Source organism: Oncorhynchus clarkii, chromosome 3, assembly GCF_045791955.1.
Source record: "Oncorhynchus clarkii lewisi isolate Uvic-CL-2024 chromosome 3, UVic_Ocla_1.0, whole genome shotgun sequence".
Classification (NCBI taxonomy): Eukaryota; Metazoa; Chordata; class Actinopteri; order Salmoniformes; family Salmonidae; genus Oncorhynchus; species Oncorhynchus clarkii.
The window spans coordinates 60,406,038-60,419,409 of record NC_092149.1 but is presented as its reverse complement, the minus strand read 5'-3'; the positions used below and the strand labels follow the sequence as shown (position 1 = coordinate 60,419,409).

The 13,372-nt window shown below is 45.5% G+C and overlaps 1 protein-coding gene across 1 annotated transcript in view; it reads right to left on the bottom strand.

Annotated features, from left to right (window-relative positions):
* Positions 1-4,434: 4,434 nt before the first annotated feature.
* Positions 4,435-13,372, bottom strand: part of LOC139406062 (voltage-gated delayed rectifier potassium channel KCNH8-like) — a 190,651-nt gene continuing 181,713 nt past the window's right edge. The window contains exons 11-15 of the mRNA XM_071148525.1: positions 11,876-12,090; positions 7,281-7,537; positions 5,727-5,827; positions 5,575-5,627; positions 4,435-5,406 (exon numbers count right to left, since the gene is read on the bottom strand). Coding sequence (XP_071004626.1) covers positions 4,435-5,406; positions 5,575-5,627; positions 5,727-5,827; positions 7,281-7,537; positions 11,876-12,090 — 1,598 coding nt within the window. The remainder of the gene's footprint in view (positions 5,407-5,574; positions 5,628-5,726; positions 5,828-7,280; positions 7,538-11,875; positions 12,091-13,372) is intronic.

The window sequence follows — 13,372 nt, the reverse complement described above, 5'->3', positions numbered from 1 at the left end:
CCCAGTGGGAAGTGTCTACATACACTACTATTCTAAAGATTGGGGTCACTTAGAAAGTTCCTTGTTTTTTAAAGAAAAGCACATTTTTTGTCCATTAAAATAACATCAAATTGATCAGAAATACAGTGTAGACATTGTTAATGTTGTAAATTACTATTGTAGCTGGAAATGGCTAATTTTTAATGGAATATCTACATAGGTGTACAGAGGCCCATTATCAGCAACCATCACTCCTGTGTTCCAATGGCACGTTGTGTTAGCTAATCCAAGTTTATCATTTTAAAAGGCTTATTGATCACTAAAAAAACATTTTGCAATTATGTTAGCACAGCTGAAAACTCTTGTTTTGATTAAAGAAGCAATAAAACTGGCCTTCTTTAGGCTAGTTGAGTATCTGGAGCATCAGCATTTCTGGGTTCGATTACAGGCTCAAAATGGCTAGAGTTGCAAAGAATAAGCCATATCTCAGACCGGCCAATAGAAATAAAATATTAATATGGGCAAAAGAACACAGACACTGGACAGAGGAACTCTGCCTAGAAGGACAGCATCCCGGAGTCACCTCATCACTGTTGACATTGAGATTGGTGTTTTGCGGGTACTATTTAATGAAGCTGCCAATTGAGGACTTGCGAGGCGTCTGTTTCTCAAACTAGACACTCTAATGTACTTCCTCTTGCTCAGGTGTGCTCCGGGGCCTCCCACTCCCTTTTCTATTTTGGTTAGAGTCAGTTTGCACTGTGCTGTGAAGGGAGTAGTACACAGCATTGTACGAGATCTTCAGTTTCTTGGCAATTTCTCGCATGGAATAGCCTTAATTTTTCAGAACAAGAATAGACGGACAAGTTTCAGAAGAAAATACTTTGTTTCTGGCCATTTTGAGCCTGTAATCAAACCCAGAAATGCTGATGCTCCAGATACTCAACTAGTCTAAAGAAGGCCAGTTGTATTGCTTCTTTAATCAAAACAAGAGTTTTTAGCTGTGCTAACAAAGGGTTTTCTAGTGATCAATTAGTCTTTTAAAATGATACATTTGGATTGGCTAATACAACGTGCCATTGGAACACAGGAGTGATGGTTGCTGATAGGTGTACAGAGGCCCATTATGTACAGTGCCTTGCGAAAGTATTCGGCCCCCTTGAACTTTGCGACCTTTTGCCACATTTCAGGCTTCAAACATAAAGATATAAAACTGTATTTTTTTGTGAAGAATCCACAACAAGTGGGACACAATCATGAAGTGGAACGACATTTATTGGATATTTCAAACTTTTTTAACAAATCAAAAACTGAAAAATTGGGCGTGCAAAATTATTCAGCCCCTTTACTTTCAGTGCAGCAAACTCTCTCCAGAAGTTCAGTGAGGATCTCTGAATGATCCAATGTTGACCTAAATGACTAATGATGATAAATACAATCCACCTGTGTGTAATCAAGTCTCCGTATAAATGCACCTGCACTGTGATAGTCTCAGAGGTCCGTTAAAAGCACAGAGAGCATCATGAAGAACAAGGAACACACCAGGCAGGTCCGAGATACTGTTGTGAAGAAGTTTAAAGCTGGATTTGGATACAAAAAGATTTCCCAAGCTTTAAACATCCCAAGGAGCACTGTGCAAGCGATAATATTGAAATGGAAGGAGTATCAGACCACTGCAAATCTACCAAGACCTGGCCGTCCCTCTAAACTTTCAGCTCATACAAGGAGAAGACTGATCAGAGATGCAGCCAAGAGGCCCATGATCACTCTGGATGAACTGCAGAGATCTACAGCTGAGGTGGGAGACTCTGTCCATAGGACAACAATCAGTCGTATATTGCACAAATCTGGCCTTTATGGAAGAGTGGCAAGAAGAAAGCCATTTCTTAAAGATATCCATAAAAAGTGTTGTTTAAAGTTTGCCACAAGCCACCTGGGAGACACACCAAACATGTGGAAGAAGGTGCTCTGGTCAGATGAAACCAAAATTGAACTTTTTGGCAACAATGCAAAACGTTATGTTTGGCGTAAAAGCAACACAGCTCATCACCCTGAACACACCATACCCACTGTCAAACATGGTGGTGGCAGCATCATGGTTTGGGCCTGCTTTTCTTCAGCAGGGACAGGGAAGATGGTTAAAATTGATGGGAAGATGGATGGAGCCAAATACAGGACCATTCTGGAAGAAAACCTGATGGAGTCTGCAAAAGACCTGAGACTGGGACGGAGATTTGTCTTCCAACAAGACAATGATCCAAAACATAAAGCAAAATCTACAATGGAATGGTTCAAAAACAAACATATCCAGGTGTTAGAATGGCCAAGTCAAAGTCCAGACCTGAATCCAATCGAGAATCTGTGGAATGAACTGAAAACTGCTGTTCACAAATGCTCTCCATCCAACCTCACTGAGCTCGAGCTGTTTTGCAAGGAGGAATGGGAAAAAATTTCATTCACTCGATGTGCACAACTGATAGAGACATACCCCAAGCGACTTACAGCTGTAATCGCAGCAAAAGGTGGCGCTACAAAGTATTAACTTAAGGGGGCTGAATAATTTTGCACGCCCAATTTTTCAGTTTTTGATTTGTTAAAAAAGTTTGAAATATCCAATAAATGTAGTTCCACTTCATGATTGTGTCCCACTTGTTGTTGATTCTTCACAAAAAAATACAGTTTTATATCTTTATGTTTGAAGCCTGAAATGTGGCAAAAGGTCGCAAAGTTCAAGGGGGCCGAATACTTTCGCAAGGCACTGTAGATATTCCATAAAAAATCTGTCATTTACAGCTACAATAGTAATTTACAACATTAACAATGTCTACACTGTATTTCTGATCAATTTTATGTTATTTCAATGGACAAAAAAATTTGCTTTTCTTTCAAAAACAAGGACATTTCTAAGTGACCCCAAACTTTTGGACGGTAGTGTATGTGAAAACAGCACATTTCTGTGGTTAAAAAGATGCTTCTCTGTGACATCACAGGGTAGGATTAAAAGTAAAAAACTGATTTTCAAAACCTGCAATGAATTTCTAGCCCAAGGGAGGGTATTTTCTTGCTCCCCATATCACCGCAAATTTCATAGTGTTTGAAAATGAAAGTTTTTAAAATGTTTTAACTTTTGACGATGTCATCGGGTTGGCTCCCCAGGCTCCTTGCTCCGACTATACTCCACGCCCACAGACGTTAGTTCCTTCTCCGCATTGAGTCTGGCTCTGAGTACCTCCCTGACCCTTCACCGATTGCGAACAAATTCAGGGCCGTCTGATTGGTCAAGACACTGATGGCTTGGGCCAGTGCCAGAACACGCTTGGGAAAAGCAGCTTTAATACTCTGATTGGTTAGAGGCGAACCAATCAGAGTATTAAAGGGACTTTGTGTTGTACAATGCCCCTCGTCACCACAGATGACTTCAATGATGGCAGTCTCAGACTAAAGTATGTAGCTAACAACACAGCAGCGGAATCATTTAGTGTGAGTCATCAATCAGGCTAGTCATTGGGTAGAACTTTTTAACTAAAGATCTTTTTCTACAAAACTTTTACACATATGTTGACTGGTATTTAGCTGGAGATGATGGAAATGAGGTTGAAAAGTGGTGGAGTTGCCCTTTAACATCTACTCTACAGTAGTGTTGTCTTCATGTTTTGGTGGGATCCATGTGTCTTGTAAGCTCACTGATTCTCTTGTAGTGTTTTTATATTGTTAGAGGGAGAGAAACAAAGGTGTGCAGGCTTTACTATGAATTGCTGGATCGACACTGAGGGTGTCATTATATATAAGACCACAGTGCAAGTGTGTATGTAGTTTGTGGAGATAGTCTAATGGGGTCATCCAAAACTAACAAATAACCCTCCATATAACAAGTAGCAGAGAAACAGGTCCCAATGTATCTAAAGAGAAACTCTGAAGGAATATTAAGTAGTAATATTAAGTAAATTAACTCCACATCAGCTATGGTGATATCCAAGCAATATATGTTAGTATGATACTGAATCTACATGACAGAGACTGAATATGAGTGTACATTTCCAGTCCTATGTCATGTCATGAAGGGGTGGTAGGTTGGGAAAATCTGGCAAGGGCAACATGCTCTCTATGGAGTCAGCAGGGGGGTAGGGAAAAGGATGCACATTTCACTTATGACATCATGACGTCCACAGATACCGAAGGATTTGTTGCTTTAACATGACCAGAACATGGCCAGATCGCCTGATTAGACCACCGTTAGATTAGGTGTCATGCTACTGTCCTGGTGGGATCTTTTTCAGTGATGTCATTGGTTTCCACCTGACCATCTCACTGTTTGTCTATTCATTTGTCTATATGTCTGTCTGTGTGCATATCACAGGTTCAACGTTGCTCTCTGGACCAGCTGGCTACATTTTCTCCTCTCTTCTTGTCATTCTCTCTTCTACTGTTTCTTCTTGCATGTAATCTGCCTCTCTGTCACAGAGCTGGCCCTTCCTCGTCGATGTAGCTGATGTGTTCCATCATTTGGGAGCATCCCTCCCCCCTCTCCCCTCCCCACTCCTGCATCTCAAGCTCCAGGTGTCCTGCCTCCAGCCTGGGGCCCCCCTGTGTCTCCCCCCTCAGAGAGTCCAGGGAGAACGGCACCGGGAAGAAGGGCGAGGGGTTAAGACAGGACGTGGGAGGGATGAGGTTAGTGGAGGAGGAAAAGGTGGGGCTGACCACCCTCAGCCTATGGTCTCCAGGCGAGGAGATGAGTGACGGGGGAGCAGAGCAATGGGAGGAAGGTGGGGGTGGGGTCTCCTGGGAGGGAGGCGGGGGGAACAGGCCCCTGCTGTGGCTACTGTGACTGCCTGGTCGAGAATGGTGGGGTCCCTGGCAGGGAGAGCAGGAGGGCGAGGAGGAGAGAGACAGTGAGAAGGAAAGGGAGGGGGACGGGGTGCGGGAGGCAAGGGGAGGACGGTCCTGGACAGGGAAGAACCCGTTGCTAGAGACCGGGAGGTTGGAGTGGTTAGAACCGTTGGAGAGGTGGGTGGACCCCTCTGTGTCTCCTGTCCCAGGGGAAGGGGGGTTGGAGTGGAGTAAGTCCTTGGAGCATCTCCCTGGGGAGATTGGAGAATGGGCCTGGGCTGGAGGCCTCTGTGGAGGGGGGGTGGGGAGGAGGCAACCTGGCAGGTCCAACCTCCCTGTGTCAGCACTGTCCACGTCCAATAGTGAGCAGGACTGCGTTCGCCGGGGGTGGGGTTGTGGGGAGCAGGGCGGGGCTGGAGGTGGGACCACCAGAGGTGTCCTGGAGGACGGTTGGCTGGCACTGCTGGGCGGTGGAGTCAGGATGGGCGTCATGGCTGTCAGGATTGGCTGAGGCGCCACGAGGAGGAGGGGCCGGAGCAGGCGGGTCATTTCCTGCAGTTCCTGGCTGAGCTGAGAGACTTGCTGGGAGAGACTGCTCATCTGTGGACACAGACGAGAGATGCGTGAGTGTGACTGAAACCGGAATATTTGTGTTTTTACATGTTATGTTACTATATATTATGTTTTAGATTCATGACCAGTAATTGATATGTTTTTATGGATCACCCTGAAAACAGTGATGATTGTTGACCAGCTAGAACCACTCACCTCGTCACTCAGCTTAGAGACACTCTGTTTGATTTCTGACTGCTCCTGGATCCCTACACGAGCACACACACACACACACGCACACAGACGGAGAGGTAAGTACATGTTGGAGAGAGAGCAGCAACAGACTGATGGAGAGGAGATTGTATTACCTAGTCCTGGGGATGGTGGACCACTGTGTAGAAGACTGGAGCTAAACTCAAACTTTTGGGTTGAGTTCACATTTCTCTCTGTCTCAATACCATCCACAAACCTAGAGTGAGAGAAAGCGAGAGGGGGAGAGACAGAGCAAGAGAGAGTGAGGATCGAGATAATGAAAGAGGGGGAAACAGTTGTCAGAGAGGAGTGGAGGATTTAAGCCTATGTTCAGCCCTGCCTTCCTCATTCCTTCTCCCCCTCTACTCTACTGTAGGTATCTTCTCTCTCCCTCTGTCTCTCCCCCTCTACTCTACTGTAGGTCTCTTTTCTCTCCCTCTGGCTCTCCCCCTCTACTCTACTGTAGGTCTATTCTCTCTCCCTCTGGCTCTCCCCCTCTACTCTACTGTAGGTCTCTTCTCTCTCCCTCTGTCTCTCCCCCTCTACTCTACTGTAGGTCTCTTCTCTCTCACTCTGTCTCTCCCCCTCTACTCTACTGTAGGTCTCTTCTCTCTCCCTCTGTCTCTCCCCCTCTACTCTACTGTAGGTCTCTTCTCTTTCCCTCTGTCTCTCCCCCTCTACTCTACTGTAGGTCTCTTCTCTTTCCCTCTGTCTCTCCCCCTCTACTCTACTGTAGGTCTCTTCTCTCTCCCTCTGTCTCTACCCCTCTACTCTACTGTAGGTTTATTCTCTCTCCCTCTGTCTCTCCCCCTCTACTCTACTGTAGGTCTCTTCTCTCTCCCTCTGTCTCTCCCCCTCTACTCTACTGTAGGTCTCTTCTCTCTCCCTCTGTCTCTCCCCCTCTACTGTAGGTCTCTTCTCTCTCCCTCTGTCTCCAGATGTTATGTTCAAACAGCAACACAGCTGCCACCCCACTGAGTACATGTCAGGTGTGGGCTTCTCAAGCAGGGCTGGCAGGCGGGCTATGCAGTGTGCTGAACACACACACACACACACACACACTCACACACACTCACTCACTCACTCACTCACTCACTCACTCACTCTCTCACTCTCACTCTCTCTCTGCAGCCAGGTCACTCAAGATCCAAAGTAATATTCGATGTCCGTCGGGGTCGGGAATCGCCTGCAATACCGGCCACTAGGGGCAACGGTGAGCGCTATTCCCATCAAGTAGGCTCTGGTTAAGGTAAGGGTTAAGATTTGGGATAAGCTTAAACCAAAAAACGATTGCGTAGCACTGGGATTGAACCCGCTAGTCTCATGGACAAACATTGGATTCTGAAGTCAATTTCAACATTTTGTGAGATCTTGTTGCATACTGAGCCTGCTGCCTGGTGTGGAGGGAAATCCACACTCCCTCCACTGGGACCCAATAGCACCGTCAGTTAGTTGCCATGGCAGCCAGACAGGCACTGGAGGATCAACGCTCAAGTGTTAATTGTGTTCAGTTCCAGTTCCTCTACCAGCCACCATGAAATAGACAAGTCTACTGTATTACTGCAATTCAATCCTCTGCCTGAGTTTAAACCAGCTTGTTAAAACTGTATACAAACTGTGGTGTATGATTTGTGTGTGTATGGGAGTGAGTCTGTGTGTGTTTCTCCTACCTGGGACTAAGCTCCGGCAGTGCGCTGCTGAAGCTGACCACAGGTATCTGCAGGGTGGCGGGGCGGGTGTGTTCTGAGGGGGGGCGGAAGGGCCGAGGGGGCAGCAGGGGGGAGCGCAGGGGCGAGTTAAGAACCCTGGTGAGACGTAAAGGGGAACGGGGGGCACACGATACAGAGCTCTGTTCTTCATCACCCTCCTCATCCTCCTTAATGGAAGAAAGCTTCTTCACCAGGCCTCCGTTACTCTCCCAGTCAACCTAGAGAGAGAGAGAGATAGAGAGAGAGATGAGAATGGTAATCTGATAACAGGGAATTCTATACAGATGGGTACAGGTAACTTAACATCCCATCATGCTTAGGGTCATGTATAAAAATGCTGGGCAGGCCATTATTTTGCCCCCAGAGAATGACAATGCCTCCATCCACAGGGCACGAGTGGTCACTGAATGGTTTGATGAGAAAATGATGTAAACCATATGTCATGACCTTCTCAGTAACCAGGTCTCAACCCTATTGAGATTCTGAAGCAGCTCCTGAGACAGCGTTTTCCACCACCATCAAGAAAACTTCAAATGATGGAATTTCTCGTGGAAGAATGGTGTCACATCCCTCCATTAGAGTTCCAGACATATAGAATCTATGTCAAGGTGCATTGAAGCTGTTCTGGCTCGTGGTGCCCAACCTCCTATTAAAACACTTTATGTTGGTGGTTCCTTTATTTTGGCAGTTACCTGTATTACATCCACTTCCTTCAAATCTGCAAAATATGAAATGGTATTATTGTTACTGTTTTCTGACCAGGCTAGTGGAAGGAGAGGAGAGTGATCCATTCCACAAGAAGACCAGCCAGTATAGTGGGTGCAGTAGCAACAGAGTACCAGTGGGAGGCAGACTTGTACAACTCTACTCCCAGCTTCTCTCTTTCTCTCTCTCTCTCTCTGAGTTTGTGTATGATAGATCCATTCCTCAAACACCTTTGTCCCTCCATGCCCCCTCTCACCCAGCCCACCCCTCGCCAACTCCAAATGAATAATTCAACAATGTCCTCAGAGGCACACAAATGACTTGCATAACCCGTGCAGACAAACAAAGCAGCAATTAGCGGGCTGTGAGATTACATGAGAAGGCGTAATGTTGTAAGGACAGGCTAAATCCACTAGTCTTAGACAACAAACACCACCTGCTACAACACATTACTAATGGATTGGAAAGGTGGCATGTTGGTGTACATGGCCGAGACAGAGAGGGAGAGAGATGGATGGAGATGAAGGAGGAGGTGTGTTCTATTTGTTCTGCCCTTACAGATGCCAGGTGATGACAGGTGTTGCCAGGTGGGGTGGTGGGTGTGTGTGTATGCAGATCTCATCCACTATCTAAACAAAGAGCTTGTACCTGAATCCAGGCCTATTCAGTAAATGAGCTAATGAATGGGTGCGATATTCCACCATACTCCGCCAACGCCCCACTCTTTCTCTTTTCTTCCCTTCTTTCACCTTGATCAAAGACATTCGTTCCTTCCTCCCCCTCTCTCTGTCCTTTCTTCTACTGTCATCCCCCACTCCCCTCATATCAGTTTGCCCTTCACAGTAGAGAGTCTATTTTTAACTCCCACTTTCTAATCTTAGCTCACAGCCCCAAAGGCAAGCAGGGGCTGCTTTACTGTGTGGGGGTGGGTGTGTTCACGTGCCTGTGTTCCTTCACATTCACATGATGTGTTTAATGTATGCATGGCGTGTGCAGACTTCCATGGCCACAAGCATGCTGGAATGCAAGCAAGCGTGTAAGTGTGTGTTTAGTCAGAATGTTTAAGAATTAGTATTTATCTGCAGCCTATCTAGACTGTGAGCATGTGTGCACGTTTGTTAAACGTTTGTGTATGATGCAGTGTGTGTGTGTGTGTGTGTGTGTGTGTGTGTGTGTGAGTGTGAGTGTGCACATGAAAGCAAGAGTGCCAAGCAGAGATGCATCAGGTCCCATTTTTACAATCTTTGGTATGACTCAGCCAGGGATTGAACTCACAACCTTCCAATCTCAGGGCGGACACTAACCACAAGGCCACGGAGTTGGTATCAAGGAGGTTGGTGGCACCTTAATTGGAGAGGATGGGTTCATGGTAACGGCTGGAGCAGAAACCTTGTGTTTGATGCCATTCCATTTGCTCCATTCCGGACATTATTATGAGCCGTCCTCCCCTCAGCAGCCTCCTGTGGTTTGAACGTGTGTGTGTGTGTGTGTGTTTACTGCATGTGTCTGTAAGTGTGTCTATGCGTACACTACAGTGTGCACAGAACTGACTGGTGTACCCCGTACATTGTGTTCCCTCCAGCGCCTGGCTCATGAGTCTCAGTCTTTCAGTCAGAAGTAAGTGAATCAGCAGAGACAGTGGGGACGGAATACATTCATTGCTGCTTTCACAAAGTTCCCAAACCCTCCTCCCTCCAGAACACACACACACACTCAACAAAATCAACATACTTAATAAAATAAATCACATTCAACTACATGGAGGTCCTCAATCAATAATTTAAACTTCCTGAATGGCACCAGCACATGTAACTGCAGTCAAGTCTGCATATTGTTTCACAAATTAGGGGCAAAAAACCAAAAGACTCAAGGGATCTCTAATGTGATCCCATTCCTGAGAACTGGTTTGTTAACTTATGATTCTTAACTTAACTAATGAAGTTATATATGAAGGGAGTTTCTGTAAGATTTATTTGTAACTAAATCAAAGAGAATGCAGCTCTCTTCTTACAGACAGAGAGGTCCATCCCACATTTTATACAGACTACAATGATGAGTCCTAAAATTGTCCCCTGTGATAAAATATTGCAGACTGCGTCCATGGTTTTCAAAACAGAGGTTGTCGCATGCATGTAAACAATATCACCTAAATCCAATACAGGGAGAAGCGTTGTTTGAACAATCTTTCGCATATTTTCAATACTGAGGCATGATTTATTTCAATATAAAAAAACAATTTTGGATCTTAGCTTCTTAGTCATATTTTCAATATGCATTACGAAGGACAACTTGTAATCAATCCAGACACCCAGGTACTTATATTGAGAAACAAGCTCAATTTGGGCTCCATTTGTAGCGTAAATACGCAGGTCCTCACGGTCAACATTTCGTGACATGGTTTTACTTGTATTTAACACTCATTTAAGATCCGTAAGTGATTTCTGAATTGAATCAAAGTCATGCTGAAGTCCACGAATGGCCTGCTGCACCGAGGTGGCACAGGAATACAAAACTGTGTCATCTGCATAGAGAGGAATTCTACAAGTACTAACAGTGTTTCCTATGTCATTAATATACAAGGTGAACAATAATGGACCAAAAATCAAACCCTGAGGAACACCTTTTTGAATCTCAAGAAATTCAGATGTAACACCCCTCTGTCAAGAGTTGAGTTGAGTTGAGTTGTTGCTAAGACAATACATTTTCCGAGCAGGAATCTGTTTTGTGATGGGCATGACTTCTGATAAATCCAATAGCTTCAGGAAAACAAAGTGTACGGGAATTTCGGACTTTCACCAATCTAACCATTGAGCTTCCCATAATAATGGTTGATGGCTGCTGTCCATTTCGAGCCGGAGCCCTCTGCCCAACCCTAGCCCCACAAGGGGCTCCTCTAAATTGCCCCCCACAAATGACAGGAATAGCAGAACCCACCTTAGACCCCGGCGATGCCATCACAATGTTGGCCGATAAGGAATAAGCTCTTTGGATGCTATATGAGACAAACAGACACAAACACGCATGCATACATGCTCATGCGCACAACAACACACACACACATACACACACAGACACACAAACACAGCCTTTGGGGCTGTAAACTAAGATTAGAAAGTGGGAGTTACAAATAGACATGCTATTCTGTGAAAGGTGGAGACAGACCTCTTGCGTGTGTTTGAAGGAAGTGGTTGGGAACAGGAGAAAAAAAAAGAAGAAAGAGCGCTGAGCCCTCCCTCCTTCTCCTCCCTCCTCCCTCTCTCCTCCACTGCCTGGGCTATTTTTATCCTGCAGGATCCAATCTTAGCAGGACCTGCAGGGGACACAGCCTGTCAGCGAGAGCCACTGACATCCCCGGCGCTATTCTTAGCTCCGGCACACACTCCAAACCGCTGAACGCTGCTATTCCTGTCTAGTTGAGTTTGACTCCGCTGCACACGGCCAGCCAGATGTGTGCGTAGGGAGTGGTGTGTGTGTTTGTGTATTTTGAGGAGGGAGAGGGGAGGTGGAGTAGTGATTATGCATACAATGCATGATGTGGCCTCTGAAGGTGAATGTCCCCTCAGGCAAGTCCCTCAGAGTTTTATAATGCAGCATTAGCAGATAACACAGAGAGAAGAGAGGGACTCCATTGTGTTACTAGTCTCACCACGGTCACACAGAGAGACAGACACACACACACACCCTCCTCACTCAATGTTCTCTGTTGATCAAACAAACTGGGTACAGCTGCAGGCTGTACGCCTAACAATGTACTAGTGTGCGTGTGTGTGTCTGTGTGTGATATTGTGCGTGTGCATGTTTTTACTGCATGTTTAGTAGTGTATGCCTGCACGTGTTGTGGTTTTACTCACGTCAGCTCCGTGGCCCTCTCTGAGATTGTATGTGAGGTCGTGTTGTATCTCGGAGATGAACTTCTGAGCATACTCTGGGTAGAGCCTCAGCACCTCCCTCAGCCCCTTCAGACTGATGTACTGCAGGTCACAGTAGGTCAGGGCCTTCACGTTGGCATTGGTCTTAATCACCTGCTCCTTGGTCAGAGAATCACTGCCGATCAAGTCCCCTTTCCCTGGGGGTATGGAGGAAAACACACACACACATAACGTCACATGCAGTCTGTGCTTTTGACCGAGCTTTTCCAATTATTCTAACATCAGAAAGACATATTTTCTATAAGGCTATTTGTGTCTCATGTCATAAAATGCACTTGAAAGGGTAGTGGACACGGTGTGTATGAGTGTAATTTGTGTGTGTATGTGTGATGCAGTCAGTAAAAAGCCCAGTTTAATTATTACAGTATATTGAGGTCATGTATACAGTATGGATGATGACTATTAATAGGAGTAGTCATTAAGCATACCGGTATGTAATTGGGTGCTCTTTGTTTCATTGCACTAAATAAAGTATGAGAATGTACGTGTGTGTGTGTGTGTGTCCGTGTGTGTGTGTGTCTGTGTGTCCGTGTGTATGTGTGTGTGTGTGTTCGAGGTAATGTGGTTGGGTGATGGACGAAGCCGACTGCAGCACAACAGCACAAAGGAAGCCTCTACAGCGCCTCCCTCAGATGATCTTTTGGAACTTTTGTTTATTATATACTTGCTTTGGCAATGTAAATATATGTTTCCCAAGCCAATAAAGCCCTTGAATTGAAATTGTATTGAGAGAGAGAAAGAGAGCGAGAGAGAAAGAGAGCGAGAGAGAGACACTTACAGCAGTGAGGAGGGGGAGGGGCTCCAGGGGGCTGGAATAGAATGAGTAATGGGGTGATAGAGGGAAGAGGGGAGGGCCCCACTGTGCGTAACTTCTCTCTACCTCTTCACCCTTATCACCACCCAGCAGACTACCATTCTCTCTCTCTCTCTCTCTCTCTCTCTCTCTCTCAATTTCAATTTAAGGGTGTTATTGGCATGGGAAACATATGTTTACATTGCCAAAGCAAGTGAAATACAGAATAAACAAAAGTGAAATAAACAATAAGAAATTAACAGTAAACATTACACTCACAAAAGTTCCAAAAGAATAAAGACATTTCAAATGTCATATTATGTGCAAATAGTTAAAGTACAAAAGGGAAAATAAATCAAATAAATGGGTTGTATTTACAATCTCTCTCGTGTTCTTTATTTGCACTCTCACTCTGTATGCAGCCCCTCCCTCCCCTTGGTTTATATGTCTCCCCCCCATTCATTCTCTCCTCCTCCTTCTCCTTATCTTCTACCTCCTCCTTCTCCTCTACCTCCTCCTTCTCCTCTACCTCCTCCTTCTCCTCCTCCTCCTCCTCTACCTTCTCCTCTACCTCCTCCTTCTCCTCTCCCTCCTCCTTCTCCTCTACCTTCTCCTTTTCCTCCTCC